We start from the raw sequence: 15,219 nt of genomic DNA, 5'->3' as shown, positions 1-15,219 counted from the left end.
TTCTGTTTACTGACTCACCCAGTACAGACTAAAAGATTTGTGTTCTGTCTTCCTTCAAAAGTAGTTTGCCTGCTAAACCAGTCAGGCATTGGTAAAACACTCATTTTCTGTCTAGTAGGTTGGTGTTTTGTTTTTAAAGCAGATTAGTTCTCCTATTTTCCACCTGCCCTAAATCTCTAATACAGCCCTTTTTTTCCCCCTCTCCTGCCCATCATTATTTGAATTGTCATGCTTGTTAAGTTTGCTGTCTTAATCAATCACTATGATTCAGATCACCTGGCAATGGAATTCCTTTTGTGACAGAGCATGAAAGCTCTGAAATAACAGTATATATTGTACAATAAACACCAGTAAAATTTATATGGTATATATAAGTTTATTTCAGGGTTTTAAATAACTGACCTGAAGCTATTCCTCAACTCCTAGTGTTCAAAAAAAAAAAAAAAAAGGGCTAGGAAGAAGTCAGCCCTCCTAGAGAATGCAATTCTCAAGTCTGATCTTTACAATGTATTTCTAAATTCCTATCTTCCTTGAATTGAGCCTTTCTTCCAGTTAAAATCCCCCACACACCCCCAGTAAGAAGCATCCTTGCACCTAAAGCTTGATGAATAAACCACCTAACCAGATTTGTAACTGTCCTGCAAGTAAAATACAATATTACTAGGAAAAGTGTTACCTTAAACTGAGCATTTAGATTACACTGGCCTATTCTACCCAAGAGTTACTGTAACTGAACACAGCTGCTGAGAATCACTTCAGCTGACACAGGACTACCCAATCATTACATTGCTCAACTGAGGTTGTTATGATATGCCAGCTCCCAACAACAATAAAACTGTAGCCAATGCAAATCTTCAGTTTTCAAATATGGGAAACTTTCACAACACGGGGAGGGAGGAGGGCATGGCCATTTTTAAATCCAGTGTGGAAAAAACCAGCCACCCTGCGAGCTATACTACTGGTTACTCACTACACAAGTTGTTTTCATGGCATACAGGCATTCTTAGTGATCTTTTGAACAGAAAGAGAGAAGAAAAAGATCCACATCTCCAGTGGCAGTAGGAGCACAGTACCAGCCTGGACTCCACTAAAGTGCAAAGCATCAGCATTATCTGCTCTTCCCGCTCCCTCATGGAAGACACTAGGCTCACAGTCAACTTTACCAACAAAACGTACCGATCATAACTTGGCAGAGACAAAGTAAGTCTGTTTTGGGGCATTTGCTTAAATATCCAAGATTTTGTTTTGTGAAAATAACAGTTCTGAGGGGAAAAAAAAAGTAACACAAACCAGAGTTCTTCCACTAAGCAATAGCTATACCATGTGCTGTTAACCCTGAAGGCCTTATCTTTGAAAGCGAAAAAACAGGTTTTCATATACCTAATGACAAGACTACAGAGGTTTGTTTTTGTAGATTATTGGAAATACCCATTTAAACTGATTGGAAATTAAGTACTATGAAATAATTCCCTGTGAAAGTTATTCATTAAATTCTATTCCTATAATAGCTTATGAGAAGCAGTGCAATATAAATAATGTTTTCCTAATTTGTTTACTCTATATCTTTAACTTACTATATTCCTCAAATATTACACAGTTTAACAAAGTATGACTTCGTATTTGTTACCAGAAGCTCTAAAAAAAAAGAAGTCATCAAAAAGGAACAGAGGACAAAATGGAAGACTAAATCCAGGGTGGTGGGGAGCACAGGGAAGTATTAAAGATAAGGACATACTTTGGGGTGAACACCTAGTCAGAACTCTTGAGGGAAACTATAGTTACAGACAGGCCTTTAAAGGTTCTTTTTTCTTTCTTCTTTTGAAGTCCCAAGTTCTCCCAACCCTCAGACAACCCATGTACCATATATGCTGCTCTTGGGTCTCCCCTCATAAAATAATCAATGTCAATATCCGATTCAGCTCATCAGACTTTCACAGCATGGGAGGATAAAAGGAACAGTAGTTTGTGAGTGTCTGCGCCCAGGTGCGCAGAGGACAGTCACCCTCCTTTTCACTCAATCTCCCCAAGGCACACAACATGCTTTCAAAACAGCACGCAGCCCACCTGAAGCACTCATAGTGAGCTTCCAATGTTGCTGCTACCAAAAAAAACCCAAAACAAATTAGGTTTCAACACTGGCACACTACCTTCTGTTTCCTGGGAAGTGAAAATAAATATTCAATTTAAGCATAACTCAATTTAACACTTTACTCCAACAGAATGTTGTACTTCCTAATATGACCATTTCATCAGCCAAGTTATGTCCCCACTATTAATGATGCAAGTTTTTTTGAGGTATCCAAAATATAAAATGCAGCATTTCATTACACATTTCAAAGTTTAAAAGAACCTTTACAAAAATACGAACAAACAAAAGACCACCACACAACACACTCAAAGACTAAATTTCTCTCAGTCTTTGTAAAATCTAACTACTACCTCACATGATAAAGAGAGAAATCAAAAGGAAAAGAAACAGAAGACTGAAAATGCTGGTGAAAGCAAAAAGCATCAGACAGGAAAGGGAAAATGTAACCCCTGTAAAAAGATATTACACTTTAGAGACGTACTAACAGAGGTCAAACTTGTGAATGTCTTAATTCTGTTTTCCAGTTGTGTAACAAAGGCAAAGCAGCACATTTATGATAGTATTTGTCATGACAGCCAACTAGATTTTCCACAGCAGCATGTGAGTACAAAAAAAACCACACTTGTCGATAAGTAGATTTGTTATATACATATCCACAGCAACAAGACTTACTGTTGTACCAATGAGGAAAACAAACATCCTTTCTGTAAATCACTTATTTTTTCCTCTACTTTAACTATTCTCCTGGAGCGCTCAGAAATTCTTAAAATTCATTTTTTTAAGGGACAGATAAAGAGGGGAAAATATGTGGAGAAAACAATTCAATGGTGCCTTTTTTAAAAAAGCTCTAAAACTTACAAACTCATATTGTAACTGTCCAACACACACAGAGCTTTCTAAGCTTTCCTCGCCCAGTGCAGGTGTCCATTCTACATAATTTAATTTTCCACAAATATTAGCTATCAGATTTTTTTTCCCCTCTCAGACAATTCAAATAAAAGCAGCAACAAGTTACTAAAAAGAAGGAAAATACATACTACAAACAATGATAACACAAGTTATGTCCTTGGAAACCAGACTAAAACTCCTGTTCTTATTTTGAAATTAACACTTAAGTAAGGAAAACTAAAAGCAGTCACAGGTAACTTAGAATTCCAAAAGACAGCAGATGACTGTATATTTAAATAAGCGTTCATGAAGTCAGTGTCAAGGAACAACCATGTGACTGCAAAAGTCACTAAGAAACGAAAACATGCAAGAACATTCTTTTAAGATATTTGGTACAGCAGTTACCAGCAAAAGTAAGTTTTGGAAGACCTTTTTGGACTCTCCTTAAAACAGTCCTTATAATGCAGGTTGAAAGGACTAAAGAAACAACAACATGAAAACTCACTAACTACAAATCCTCAGAGGAAGAAAACTAGCATTGTCAGTACAACAGCATTCCTCAAATACTTCTCACCTGAAATTCTGCACACCTAATAACCTCATAGTCTTGGGGCGGGGGGCAGGGAGGAGAAAAGGTATATAAACACACACGCTGGTGTAAAAACTACATAAAGGAACACTTGCAGCTGAATGAGTCAAGTTCTGCTTTAAACACAACAAAGCATGCTACTATGCAGTTTCCGTTCTTTATTGGCCAGTGATTTTGAGATAAAAAAATGTTTTGCCTAAAGGCAAAAATATTTTCTCTTAAATACTGGCTATAAAACTTTATTCTGCTTTATCAAAGTGAAGTAACTCCAATTTTTTTTTTTTTTCTCCTAACTAGCATACGATTCAATAGGAAAACTATGCCTAACCGGTACCTGTAAAATTACCATATCATCAGTAAATTTAGACATCTCTACTTTAAATTGACTAGAGAGATATATATTTATTTTCATAGACATAAAATACTTATTATTCTAACGAAAACTAGCACTGCAACAATATTTTAAAAAGGAATATGCATTTGTTTAAGTACACAGTGTAGAGATCACAGCAAGATGCCTATCAAGACTCATTGGCAAATACAGATCTCATCCAAGACTCGTTTTTCTCGTGCATTTGAAGTTATTCATTAGCTTATATTAACATCATGGAGGTAATTGCAAAGTATAGTAAGTGTAAGACACTTAAAATTAGACTGCAGGTTTGCTCATATGATTGCTTTCAATCGGTAGCAATTACTGCACTTTAACTCCTAGCTGACTGCAGAATAAAATAAGTTAGTTAAATGATCCTCTACTTCCTTCCCCACAATCTCTGCTTTAAAGAGTCTCTCAGTGCAGGTCTTTAGGTAAACCATAAAGTCTCCTCATTTGATACTTAAAGTATATATTCCAAAGATGATAGTCATTATGGCTGAGATCAGGTAAAGCTACAAGGAAATATTGTTGTTTAGTTACAGAAGGAAAATAATAATAGATAATATTACCTTAGAATAGATAGCATAAGAGTCAGTACCTATTACCAGGATAAAACTCATAACAGTGTGATGTATTTCTCATCCACATGCATGTAAGTTTTGCACAAGGTAGCATTAACTTTCACACTTAGCACCACCACCTCAACAACACAAGACTGCACTTAATATCCTGTTGTCAACAAGAAAAGCTTTATGCAAGAGGTGAAGGAAGCTTTGAAGCATCAAGTTGTCACTGAAGCTGACAAAAGCAGGCAGAGAAACCAGCTTACCTCCATACTTTTATGACAGGGCAAAATAACTGCTTGATGTTTAAGTATGTCTCTGAAAATTCAGACAACTACACAGCCCTGGAAAGTTTTGTATTGCATTTCACAAAAAAAAAAAAAGGTGTACACTTATGAATAATATATGTAAATATAGAATTACTCTATCATATAAATAATATGTAAATTTCATATAATATATATGCATATATTATTAATAATAAAACCAGTAAATGCCTCTTACAATAGGTCTTCCTAGCAAACCACTCCTAGAGTCAGGATTTGACACAGTACCACTTTCTCAAGTATCTAATGCTGAGGAGTAATTTTCTCCATTATGCAAAGGACAGCAAAACACAGTGTATGTACACTGACACAGAACACTCAATATGAGCATTTGCCTTTTTTCGTGTTCGTGAGCCCAAACTTCACAATTTGCCATAATGATTAAGTCCTTTGTGGTTGCAAAAAGCTGATAAACAGAAATCCCATAAAGGGGAAGTTATAAGGCTAATCAGAAGCAATAGCAATAAGAGGTAGAAGTAAAGACAACATTCAAAACCTTAGAACAATAAAGCAACAGTACCACCCATCAGCTCACTGCAAATATTAACATCAGCAGCAATTATCCCAAATCATCGCCACTTATCCAGATGCCCACTGGACAACTACCAAAGAACTGCAGCTTTTCTGTAGAGAATTTCTAACACAAATGCTCTGTCCAAAATATTTTATTAATAATGAATGCCAGACATACAGGATCATAAAAATCAACCAAACTGACTAAATAAACAAACCATACTATTACTAATTGCAGTGAATTAAATAGTAAGAACTTCTTTAGACTTTAAATGAAGATTTAAACAGAGTATTTTGCATCAAAATTAGAAAAAAACCAAAATGCTATATTGTGTACAACTAAGCCTTTCAGTAACTTAGAAAAATCAGCAGGTAACACCACTTCTATATGCTTATAGCTGGTTTATTGTATACTTGCATCATTCTTTCTGAACAAAGACAACAAAAATAACAGCTGGAAGTGTCTCTGCCTGCCTATGACAGCTGCCAGGAACCTTACAACAGAACAACTTAGAACAACAGTAAGACAGCTAACACAGAGATAAATTCAGTGTCCTTTAGTTTATATACTCAAACACCACGAAAACTGAAAAGGGTGATACTTCAACACACAAAGGGGTACGCTTTGCAGCTAAATAGAGTGTTTTGAACATCAGACCAGCTGATGCTGGAAAGATCCGCCAGTGGCATTTGAAGAAAATTCACAACTAGAAAGAATGAATGAGTCACAGAAATGAGCTCCATAGGCTCTGAGACTCTAAGGCAGACAGCCAAAGAATACTAAAATGGCCCTTAAAACTGAGATACAGGTTTGAGAGTGCAAAACACTGTCATTTCTGCTTCTACTTATATTATGATACACCTGTGTTCACCAAAATACTTTTTGAACATTCTGAGTTTTAATGTTTCAGGTGTCCTAAAAACGCTAAATCAGAGCACAGGAATCTGTGTAGATCAATAACGGTCATGCCTTTACTACTTAGGCAGCTTGCACTTTCAGGAAAGATATAGCTGATTTGCCAAACTTAGAGTATAAACTCTTGGCAGTAAACCTAAGGACATGGAAAGGAAAATCCAATATCTAATGGTCACCAAGATACAACAGGTACCCACAGGCATTTGGATTCAATCGAGTCTCACAGGCAATCACTAAATTTGGATGCTAAACATTCACTGTCAAATAGAACACATGTACTTTATTACCATTAACTCTAATACACTTACTAGCAAGTGGGGCAATAAACCAGCACAAATTGATCTGTGGTTCTTCTCCCTTAAGCTCTACAATCACAATGGTATCAGCAGGAGCCAAGCAAAAATACCTGAGCCATGGGAGTTATCAAGTCAGTGCTTTCTTTTGAAGAGCAACAGCCTCTTACTTATTTTCCATCAGTCAATACATCCATTTCAGATATTCCTAAGAAGAGCAGCTAACGTTTTATTCCTAGACTCATATCAATTAAGTGACTCTACCATCACAATCAGCTCAGTCTACACACTGGGGGGAAGTGGGATGTTCTAACCTTCACCTACCATAAGTTTTCTGTAAATGACCCAGTGCAAAATTTACCCAATTTACTAAAAAAGTAAACAATGCCCTTAGTCTTTACTTTCTTAGTGAACAACCATCTGCTAATACCACATATCAATACTCTATAGTAATCACAGTAACTCTCACTTGTACACAGGTAAAGTTCTTGAAATCAGAGAAAGCACAGAGTGAAGCCTCCCTTCAGCAGCTGCAGAACCTGGGCAGGACACCTTTGCTGTCACTGCCCTCTGAGCTGGTTGAACCTGGACATCCAGATGCAATTTCAGTTGTGATCACCATCACGATAAAACTAGCAAGATTAATTTATCACCCAGCAGACAAAGGTCTGCTCAGCTACAACCATGCCTGTAACATATCTGTACTCCTAGAGCACTTTCAACTCCTGAACAGCTGGAAAATAAGCATTGTAGACCCAAATAAATAGCTTGGAAAAAAAAAAAAAAAACCACAAACTCTGGATGCTATTCCTAACTCCTATGCTGATCTGCTGAGTAACTTCCAGCAGGTCACTTATCTCCCTCAGTTCCCTTAGAGTGGACATTTATATTTACTTTATCCTATTAAAAAAATACATCTGTGGAAGACAGGTTAAGTACAAGGGGACAACTATCAATTACTACTGCTAGAGCCAGACAGTTTGGATAAGAGACAATTTATTCAAAACACACTGCAAAGGCTTTTTTCTGAAGTTTTATATCTGTGTCCTTGCCCCCAGCTACCTCTCCTTTTAAGGAAATAAAGTTATGTTACAGATGAATGCCTACAGCGGTTACTAGTGCTGATTCACGTTATGCTGACAAGGAATGAACAAGCATTTTAGTGTTCGTGTTTATTGCTTCTCCGTCTTTAGTTCAAAAAGACTTTCAAAGAAAAAATTGGTTTAAAAAAGGCAAAAAGGCTTTGCTTCATAAGAACAATGCCTTCTCTAAAAAAGTAGGTCTCATCTTCAGATGATTAGCACATTCATAATTAAAACTCCAAATTGTATTATTTATTAGTCTGAACACCTGGATGATATTGTTCACAGCTTAATTACATAAATGAACTTTAAAAAAATTATTAGGTTGTATTTCTGCAACATAATTCTTACCACAGCATTTGGACTCTTGTCAAGTCACAAGCGAGAATTAGAAAGAATCACGGGAAGTCTGGCAAGTTTTAAGTCTGCGCTCAGAGTCTTAATTTGTTTTCCAGATTTTAAGCTTGGATATTAACTTTTTTAATATTTGCAAGCTATATGAGAACTCAGGGGGCTAGGGGAGGATTGATACTGTGTAATCATAGAAATTTTCCACAGAGCAGAGGTTTGAATAGTTTCCCTCAGAACATAAAATAAAGCAGCCCACAGCCTGAAAAAAATCTACTACTTTGCAGTTTAACATTATTTTACACAAGACTAATTGTTTGTATTTTTTGGATCAGGGATAAAAATCATATCGTGGGATTTGGTTTGTTTCAGTGCTAAAAAAAGACATAGGACTGAAGGGATTTCAGAGGCTCCTTTGCAGCAAAATCTCACCACTTGTAATCCTTCAATTCTGCTGGTATTCAGAGTTAAACTCTGGGAAGATAACAACAATGCCCAGATCTGAAGAAAAAAAAAACCACAACACCCCACAACAGAAATCTCCAGGAACATGACACCCCAAAAAGTATTAGTTGAAATTGTGGAATTTTTTTGAATAAGAACTAGTTTTGATAATAAAATATTCACTTAGGATAGGGGTAAACCGGTATAGCATAAAGCATGCAGAACTACCATCTACTGTCAACTCTTGCCTTTAAGTAAAGGACAAATATCTTTGCCTTTATAGCTACACATTCTACTCCTTGCCGCAGTTAAACAAACCACGTAAATTATTTTGTTTTAATGACTGTCAGAATCCATTCACAAGTATGTATGTCAAAATATTTATAATGAATACTAAATTAACCATCTGTGGTTCTAAAGTATCTTACTCCTAAGTTAGAAGGTCGCAAGAACCTGAAAGAGCTGAGAAGCAACCATACGGCAAGTCCAAGAAAACACATTTTAGAAGTTATCTTCATAATCTTGTTTCTGGTATTAGCTTTTTAACTCTGATTTGTTTCCACAACTGCTCTTCACAGCATGTGAAACAGAAAATTCTACAAGTATTTTAGACATAAACCAGAAAGAACTTCAGAAACATTTCTACGAAAACATAAAAGCATAGGTTCATCAGAATTGGCAATATTTCTATAATAAGGGGGAAAAAAAAAAAGACGCAGAAGACCAGACTTCAAATTATAATTCTACCAAGACCTCCATCAAATCACACAAAGCTGTGTTTCAGTTATCCTATCAGGAAACTGTAGACCATTTCCTATCTGACATAGGATGTTAAAAGGTATTTACATCTCAGCTAGTAAGGCCATAAGTATTTTTGAGATGGTACCATTGAAAATACTGATGTTAAAAGAAGTAAAAACAGGGATAGCAAAATCTCTCTATTATCAAAGTATTAGTCAATGGGCCAAGAACTGAATCCAACCAACCACCTACATACATTATCTTGACAGTTTAAATTAAGTAATTCACAAACAAATTATCACAACATGATTCTAAAGCCTAACTGAATATTCTTTAGGATGTAGGCACTCATTTAAAGGCCTTTTGACTAACTGATACCCTAGATAGCCTTCTACTCTCCAATGTACACCTAATGATTAAACTCAATTTATTTGTATTTCACCAATGATCCTGAAGTCAATTTTGCCAATTTTTTCAGTAAATGACCAGTCCGTTGAGCCTTACTCTGACCTGCTAACTCACATTTTTACAAAATACTAAGGCTTCCCTTTGTATGACTTAACAAGAACAAAACTTCCCTCCAGCCTCAAAAAGGCCTTAACTGAAAAATACAGCATGCTGTTGGAGATGGAACTACTTTTACAATACAGCCTATGATTTGTCACAGCAAAGTGAGCCTTTCTGTTTTGTTTTTTCCTCTGCACACCGCTAACCTCTCACGTGGAGGTGGGGGGCAGGGAAAGCTGCAGGTGGGTCCTCATACGTTATCCCCACTGTGGTCATACTAGGCTGAATTCATACAACTTAATGGTTGTTTCAGCAGTTATTTTTTGCTCACTTAAGGTTTTGTTCCTAGCCACATTTGCATCAACTAACATGTTACCTATGGTTTAACTAAGGATTGCATACAAACAGGGCTTAGGCTATAAATACCACAAAGGTTTTTTTCTACCCCTAAAACCTCCCGTGTTTGAATTCTAAGGGACACCTAAAATGCCAGCACTCAGACACAAACATGAATCCTTCGATGGACCTACCACTCCTCCCCACTCACACCAGCATGCCCAGTGCAAGGAGAAACACATCTCTATGATAAAAAGGAAACCTATGAAGAATCTACATGAACACCTCATCTTATAGAAGTGGTAAGGGGGCCAGGAGGGGGCTGTTGTTGGAACGACATGACAAGGACACTTTTTGAGCTGTTTCCCTAAATACGACAAAGTTATCTGGGACTTAGAAAAGTCATGTAGAGAGCCATCTCTATTCTATGCCCAGTAAGAGTGCCACCTGATTCAAATGATAAGGTAAAGAGTATGCTTTTTCAATACGAGACTTTAAAATATTACTGCTCAAAATATGCCTAGCATAAGGATTTTAGAACCTATAAAAAAGCAAACATACTTAGCACACCAAGATCTTCCACATTTTTGACTGCACTCAAAAATACAGTACGTGGAAGTTAAACTTCCACTTTAGCATTTTGGTTAGAATCAGGAGTATGCTAGTGAACCAAACTTCCCAAATATCCCACTTACTGTCCTCTCATTCACTTCACAAGATGGACGTGGACAATAAGAGTAGGGGTTTTTTTAGACTAAATTAAACTGGAAAGTGTACTCTGAAAGGGCATCTCAAGTCAAAATCCTAAGGGATTCAGTAGTTAGCTCAAAGGAATGCCTTCTGAAAAGCATACAGCGTGGATATTCCATTTTCAACAACAACTGTTTCTCTACAAATCTGCCACTTCTGGGCCTCACTACTTGCTAACATACACACAGATTTACTCACACATGTTAGGGCATCCAAGAGTAATTATGTCACTTAAATCACCTTTAAAGTTAAGCTCCTAAACCATAAAATAAAATTTGGAATCTCTTAGTTGCATTAATTTGGACTCACCATGTTTGACAGGAATATACTCTTTCTTTTTCTCTTCAGTGTGGCATAACATTTGAGATTAAAGAACTAACTCTACTACTAGAGTATTCAGAGCACCATGTAACCTTAATTTACAGTCTTTCTGGATTGTAATTATTGCATTAACGCAGTCAAATACGGTTTTCACACAGTGAAAGCACCTTCCTGAAGCACCTCAAATTAACTGCATACACAGTTTCATTGTGCAGTAACTTTTGACAGACGTGTTATCTTCACTTTACCTTTGCTGCCAGAACGTTGGCTTTTTCCTTTTTTATTTCAATAAACATTTAGAGGACCCAGTTATACATGAATTTGGGATTACTGTTATATTGCCGTACTAAAATGGAGAACGTAAATATAATTTGACAGAAAAGCAGGTGACAGTTCTTTCACAATTACTACACTTTCAGCACGCCCCAAAGCATGCCAAGTATCTCACTGTACAGAACAAGACTGCCAGGATTCGGATCTCGTTGTTTACGGTCTAAAATAACTCTTCCCCAGCTCCCACAGAGGGTGACAAGCACCAAACGCACCAGTCGCACGTTCCACCCGGGCGAAGCAGGGCTACCGCCGCATTTCCAGCGCGGCTGAGCTGTCCCTTTCACGCAGAGCCAGGGACCGCGGCGTGGGAGAGTCACGCCTGTGCCACCGGGGCTCGCTCACGGGCGCCCGCGGAAATAGGGAACGACACGCTAAGGACCGACTGCCCGGCCCCGCGGCGGCGCCGGGCCCAGGCCTCGGGGGAGGCGGCCGGGGGAATACCTGAGGCACAGCACCGGGGGAGGGGGAACTGTACCGTGCCCCCGGGCGCTGACGGGGCGCCCCCGCGCCGGACCCCGCCGCCCTCACAGCCCTCCCCGGGGGTCCGGCAGCGCCCGCCCCCGCCGCAGCGGGACGGTCCACCGCGCAGGGAAACGCGGGGGGGGGGGGGGGGGGGGGGAGGCTGACTAACACCGCCTCGGGAACGCACCTCGGCCTCTCCCCCCAACCCCCCCCACCGCCCGAATAGCGCTGCCCTCGCCCCACAGCAGCTCAACGGGCAACCGACGAACCACGCGCCCGCTCCCGACGGCGCCCGGTTCGGCTCGGTTCGGCTCACCTCACCTCAGTGCCTGCCGCCGCTCCTCCACAGGCGGGCGGGCCGGTCGGCCTGGGGGGAAGGCAGCGCCGCCGCCTCGCCCCCTTCCTCCTCCCGCTCCCCCGGGTTCGGCTGCTCCCGGCACAGGCTGCGGCCCGACTGCGGCGCGAGCGGTCAGGTGACTCCCAACAACATTACACCCCCCCGCCAACCCCCCCCCCCCTCCCCGCGCGCACACACCCCGCCCGCCGATTGGACGCGGCGCACCCCGCCGACGCGCAGCCGCCCACACCGACGGCTCAGCGCGCATGCGCGCTGCCACCTGCCCCCGTCGCCGCCCCCCCCCCGCCGGCAGGAGCTCCCCGCGGCAGCGCCGGGCCCCGCCGCCCGCCTCCGGCACCGCCGGCAGCCTGCCCCGCCCGCAGGGGGGGCTCGCGAAGGCGCGGTGGGCGCAGGGGCTGACTCGGGCGCTGGGCGGGCCCTTCGCCGCCGCTCTGAGGGGAGCGGGCTTCGCGGGCGGGAAGCCGTAGATGCTCCGCAGCCCGGCTGTCATCGCCTCCTCTGTCTTCTGAGGGGAGACCTGACGGGACGGGACGGGCTTCTTGTGTTTTACTAGCATAAAACTCTTACGCTTTTAGAAACGCGGTGCGAGGCCTGTGCTGGGAAGAGCCATCCGGTTAACAGGCTTGACCAGTAACGTGCTTTGTGACGCTTTTGTGTCAGGAAACGTTAAAACTAACGTTTTGTAAAGGCACCACCCTGAGGGAGTTTTTGGAGGTATAACTCACTGACTTGCTAAGCTGATGTCGTGTGGGCTAAAATGCTTTATGGAAGCTCAAGCCGTGTTGACGTGGGGGTGATTTGCTGGAAGTCTCTTGCTGACAGACCTTGTCTGGGTCCGATTTGTCAACCAGCTATCGAGCTCTGTGCTGTGCTATGGGAGAGGAGATAAGATGTCAAGTAAGGCAAAAAACTGCAGAGCAAGCTGTGGTGAAGAGATAGCCTTCAGCTAGCAACAGGCACAGCAGTGCTAGGACTGAAAATGGTGTGGTGTTACTGATGAGATAGTGTCCCTATTGAAAGGCAAACTAGGATGTCCAGCACTATGTGTACCGTTTTCAGCTCCCGACAAGTTTTTTTGTGTGTGATGCTATCTACATGTACAAATTCAGATAGCTAAGAGGATGTCTTAGAAACTGCTGCTGTGTGTTACCCTGTCCTGGACCAGAGAATTTTCAGTACTTCTAGGCTCTGGTTGATATCCATCTCCTCCAAAGCAACTTAGAGTAGCAGTAAGGTCTTTCCTTCTGCTAAAAATAGCCAGAGGGCAGCTTGTTCTCCCCAGTATCATCTTGAAGGCAATGCAAAGAGAAACTGAAAGATGGAAAAAAATTCCCATTTTATATATTAGAAGGGAAAAAAATTCTCTGTTGGCCAGATCAGAGGGGGGTAAACTCCATTTACCTGTTTATTCAAGGGCACCACTGAAGGCAACCTCCTTCCAGAAGCTGCGTATCCTGAATAAAACATTCATGATGGCAAAAGAGGCACTGCCGAGAATACCAATGGGAATTACATTGTCATGAAATTTTAACAAAGTTTATCCATTTTGCTAACATTTGAATTATAAGATTGCATTATGCCTCAGAAAACAAATTAGAGCACTGCATTTAAGTGTCACGTAACTTTCTCGAGCTGTTTTAGAGTAAACATTCTAAACTTAATTTTAGCCTTCCTGAGAATTTCTGGGGAAGATATGAGCAAAGATATTTCTGGTAATATTTAGTAATGATAGGTGTGTATAAAAGGGGAGGGAGTTCCCCTCATGTCTGGGTATAATGACTGACCTTGCATCATTCAGAAACAGATGAAACCATGAGCATAAATGCTTATGTTTGAAAAGCATGGAGTGTCATTCTTAAAAACATACTTTTATGTATTACCTAACTCCTGCCTGTGTTCATACTCTTGTCTACAGAGTTACTACCATTGCAGTGGTAACGCTAATGAAATTATTTTTTTATTTACTTTCAGTGGCAAGCCAGTTAGAAATGACACAGGTGGGAAGTCTGAAGGATCTAGAACTGATGCCACCCCCGCCCAGTGAACCAAGCAGTTTCATTTTCACAGCAAATTAGAAAGGAACTTTTCAATAGCGTTCTTGAAAAGTCATTATACCAGATTAAAACTGATAACAGACAGGAAATCCCTGCTGCTTTATTTATTTGTTTGCTAGCTGAAAAAAGGGTTCTGAATGGAATTTGTTTTTGGTTTTGTTTTTGTTTTAAATGGGGAATGGCTGCATTTCACAGGCAGGCTTCACTTTTCCTTGGATCATTTTGAAGTCCTTTAGCCTCAGTTTTGTAAGATGCATTTTGTTAATATTTCTTTGTCTCCATTTCTTTCATCAGACATCTTCATTAGCACCCAGAATAAAAATGACAACCCAAAGCACTGTAAAAGCAGATGTGCAACCATACCCTAAGTAGCGGTTCCAGATTACTGACTCAAGGGCTCCCAGTTGCTCCAGCCTCTGAGAATGCATAGTACTTACTCCAAAAATTGTGCGTGCAGATGGAAAAGTCTGAGAAATCAAAGCTGGCTTTTCCTCCATCGACAACATTCAAGATAGATGTTTACACCTTGTATAGAAAGTCTGTCTTTTTGTTACACCTGCTGTAGGCCTGGCGCATAAACTGTAACATCTTCCAAAGCGATGCACCTTTCATGTTACTTTTACATGTGCCTGGATTCTTAAGAGTCTTTCTTGTGGGCTAATACAGCTGAGTAACAGTTACCTTTTGTAACTGACAATCATACAAAAATAAGTAAAAGCAACATCAATCAAGTACACAATCTACTGTGTTGGGTGTATGTGAGATTAGTCAAGCAATGCTTTCTGTGAAAGGCCTGCAGCAAACAGGGTTATATACCCACAGGAGCATCCACGCTAACAGCCGGGACACAGGTGTTGCACCTTTGCCACACGGAAGCTAATGAAGCAAAGAGGGTATCGGATCAAAAGAGGTGCTAAAAGAGTATGAAGA

At 40.4% G+C, this 15,219-nt stretch overlaps 2 protein-coding genes across 3 annotated transcripts in view; one reads left to right on the top strand and one right to left on the bottom strand.

Annotated features, from left to right (window-relative positions):
- The window catches only part of BACH1 (BTB domain and CNC homolog 1), a 32,265-nt gene extending 19,909 nt beyond the window's left edge, over positions 1–12,356 (bottom strand). Inside the window, exon 1 of one of the 2 annotated variants that reach the window (XM_064470452.1) lies at positions 12,199–12,356. The gene's annotated coding sequence lies outside the window, so the exon portion shown is untranslated. Of the gene's footprint in view, positions 1–12,193 lie in introns of both variants that reach the window. The other variant, XM_064470461.1, reaches the window with a different exon arrangement.
- Positions 6,130–12,788, top strand: LOC135312013 (uncharacterized). Its single transcript, XM_064443808.1, has 4 exons — positions 6,130–6,153; positions 7,033–7,219; positions 11,596–12,010; positions 12,104–12,788. The coding sequence occupies exons 1-4, from the start codon at positions 6,130–6,132 to the stop codon at positions 12,786–12,788; spliced, it is 1,311 nt and encodes a 436-aa protein (XP_064299878.1).
- Positions 12,789–15,219: the final 2,431 nt, after the last annotated feature.

The sequence above is a fragment of the Phalacrocorax carbo genome, chromosome 1 (genome assembly GCF_963921805.1).
Source record: "Phalacrocorax carbo chromosome 1, bPhaCar2.1, whole genome shotgun sequence".
Taxonomy (NCBI): domain Eukaryota; kingdom Metazoa; phylum Chordata; class Aves; order Suliformes; family Phalacrocoracidae; genus Phalacrocorax; species Phalacrocorax carbo.
Note: the sequence above shows the minus strand (reverse complement) of the source record. Positions and strands in the feature narration are given on the sequence as shown.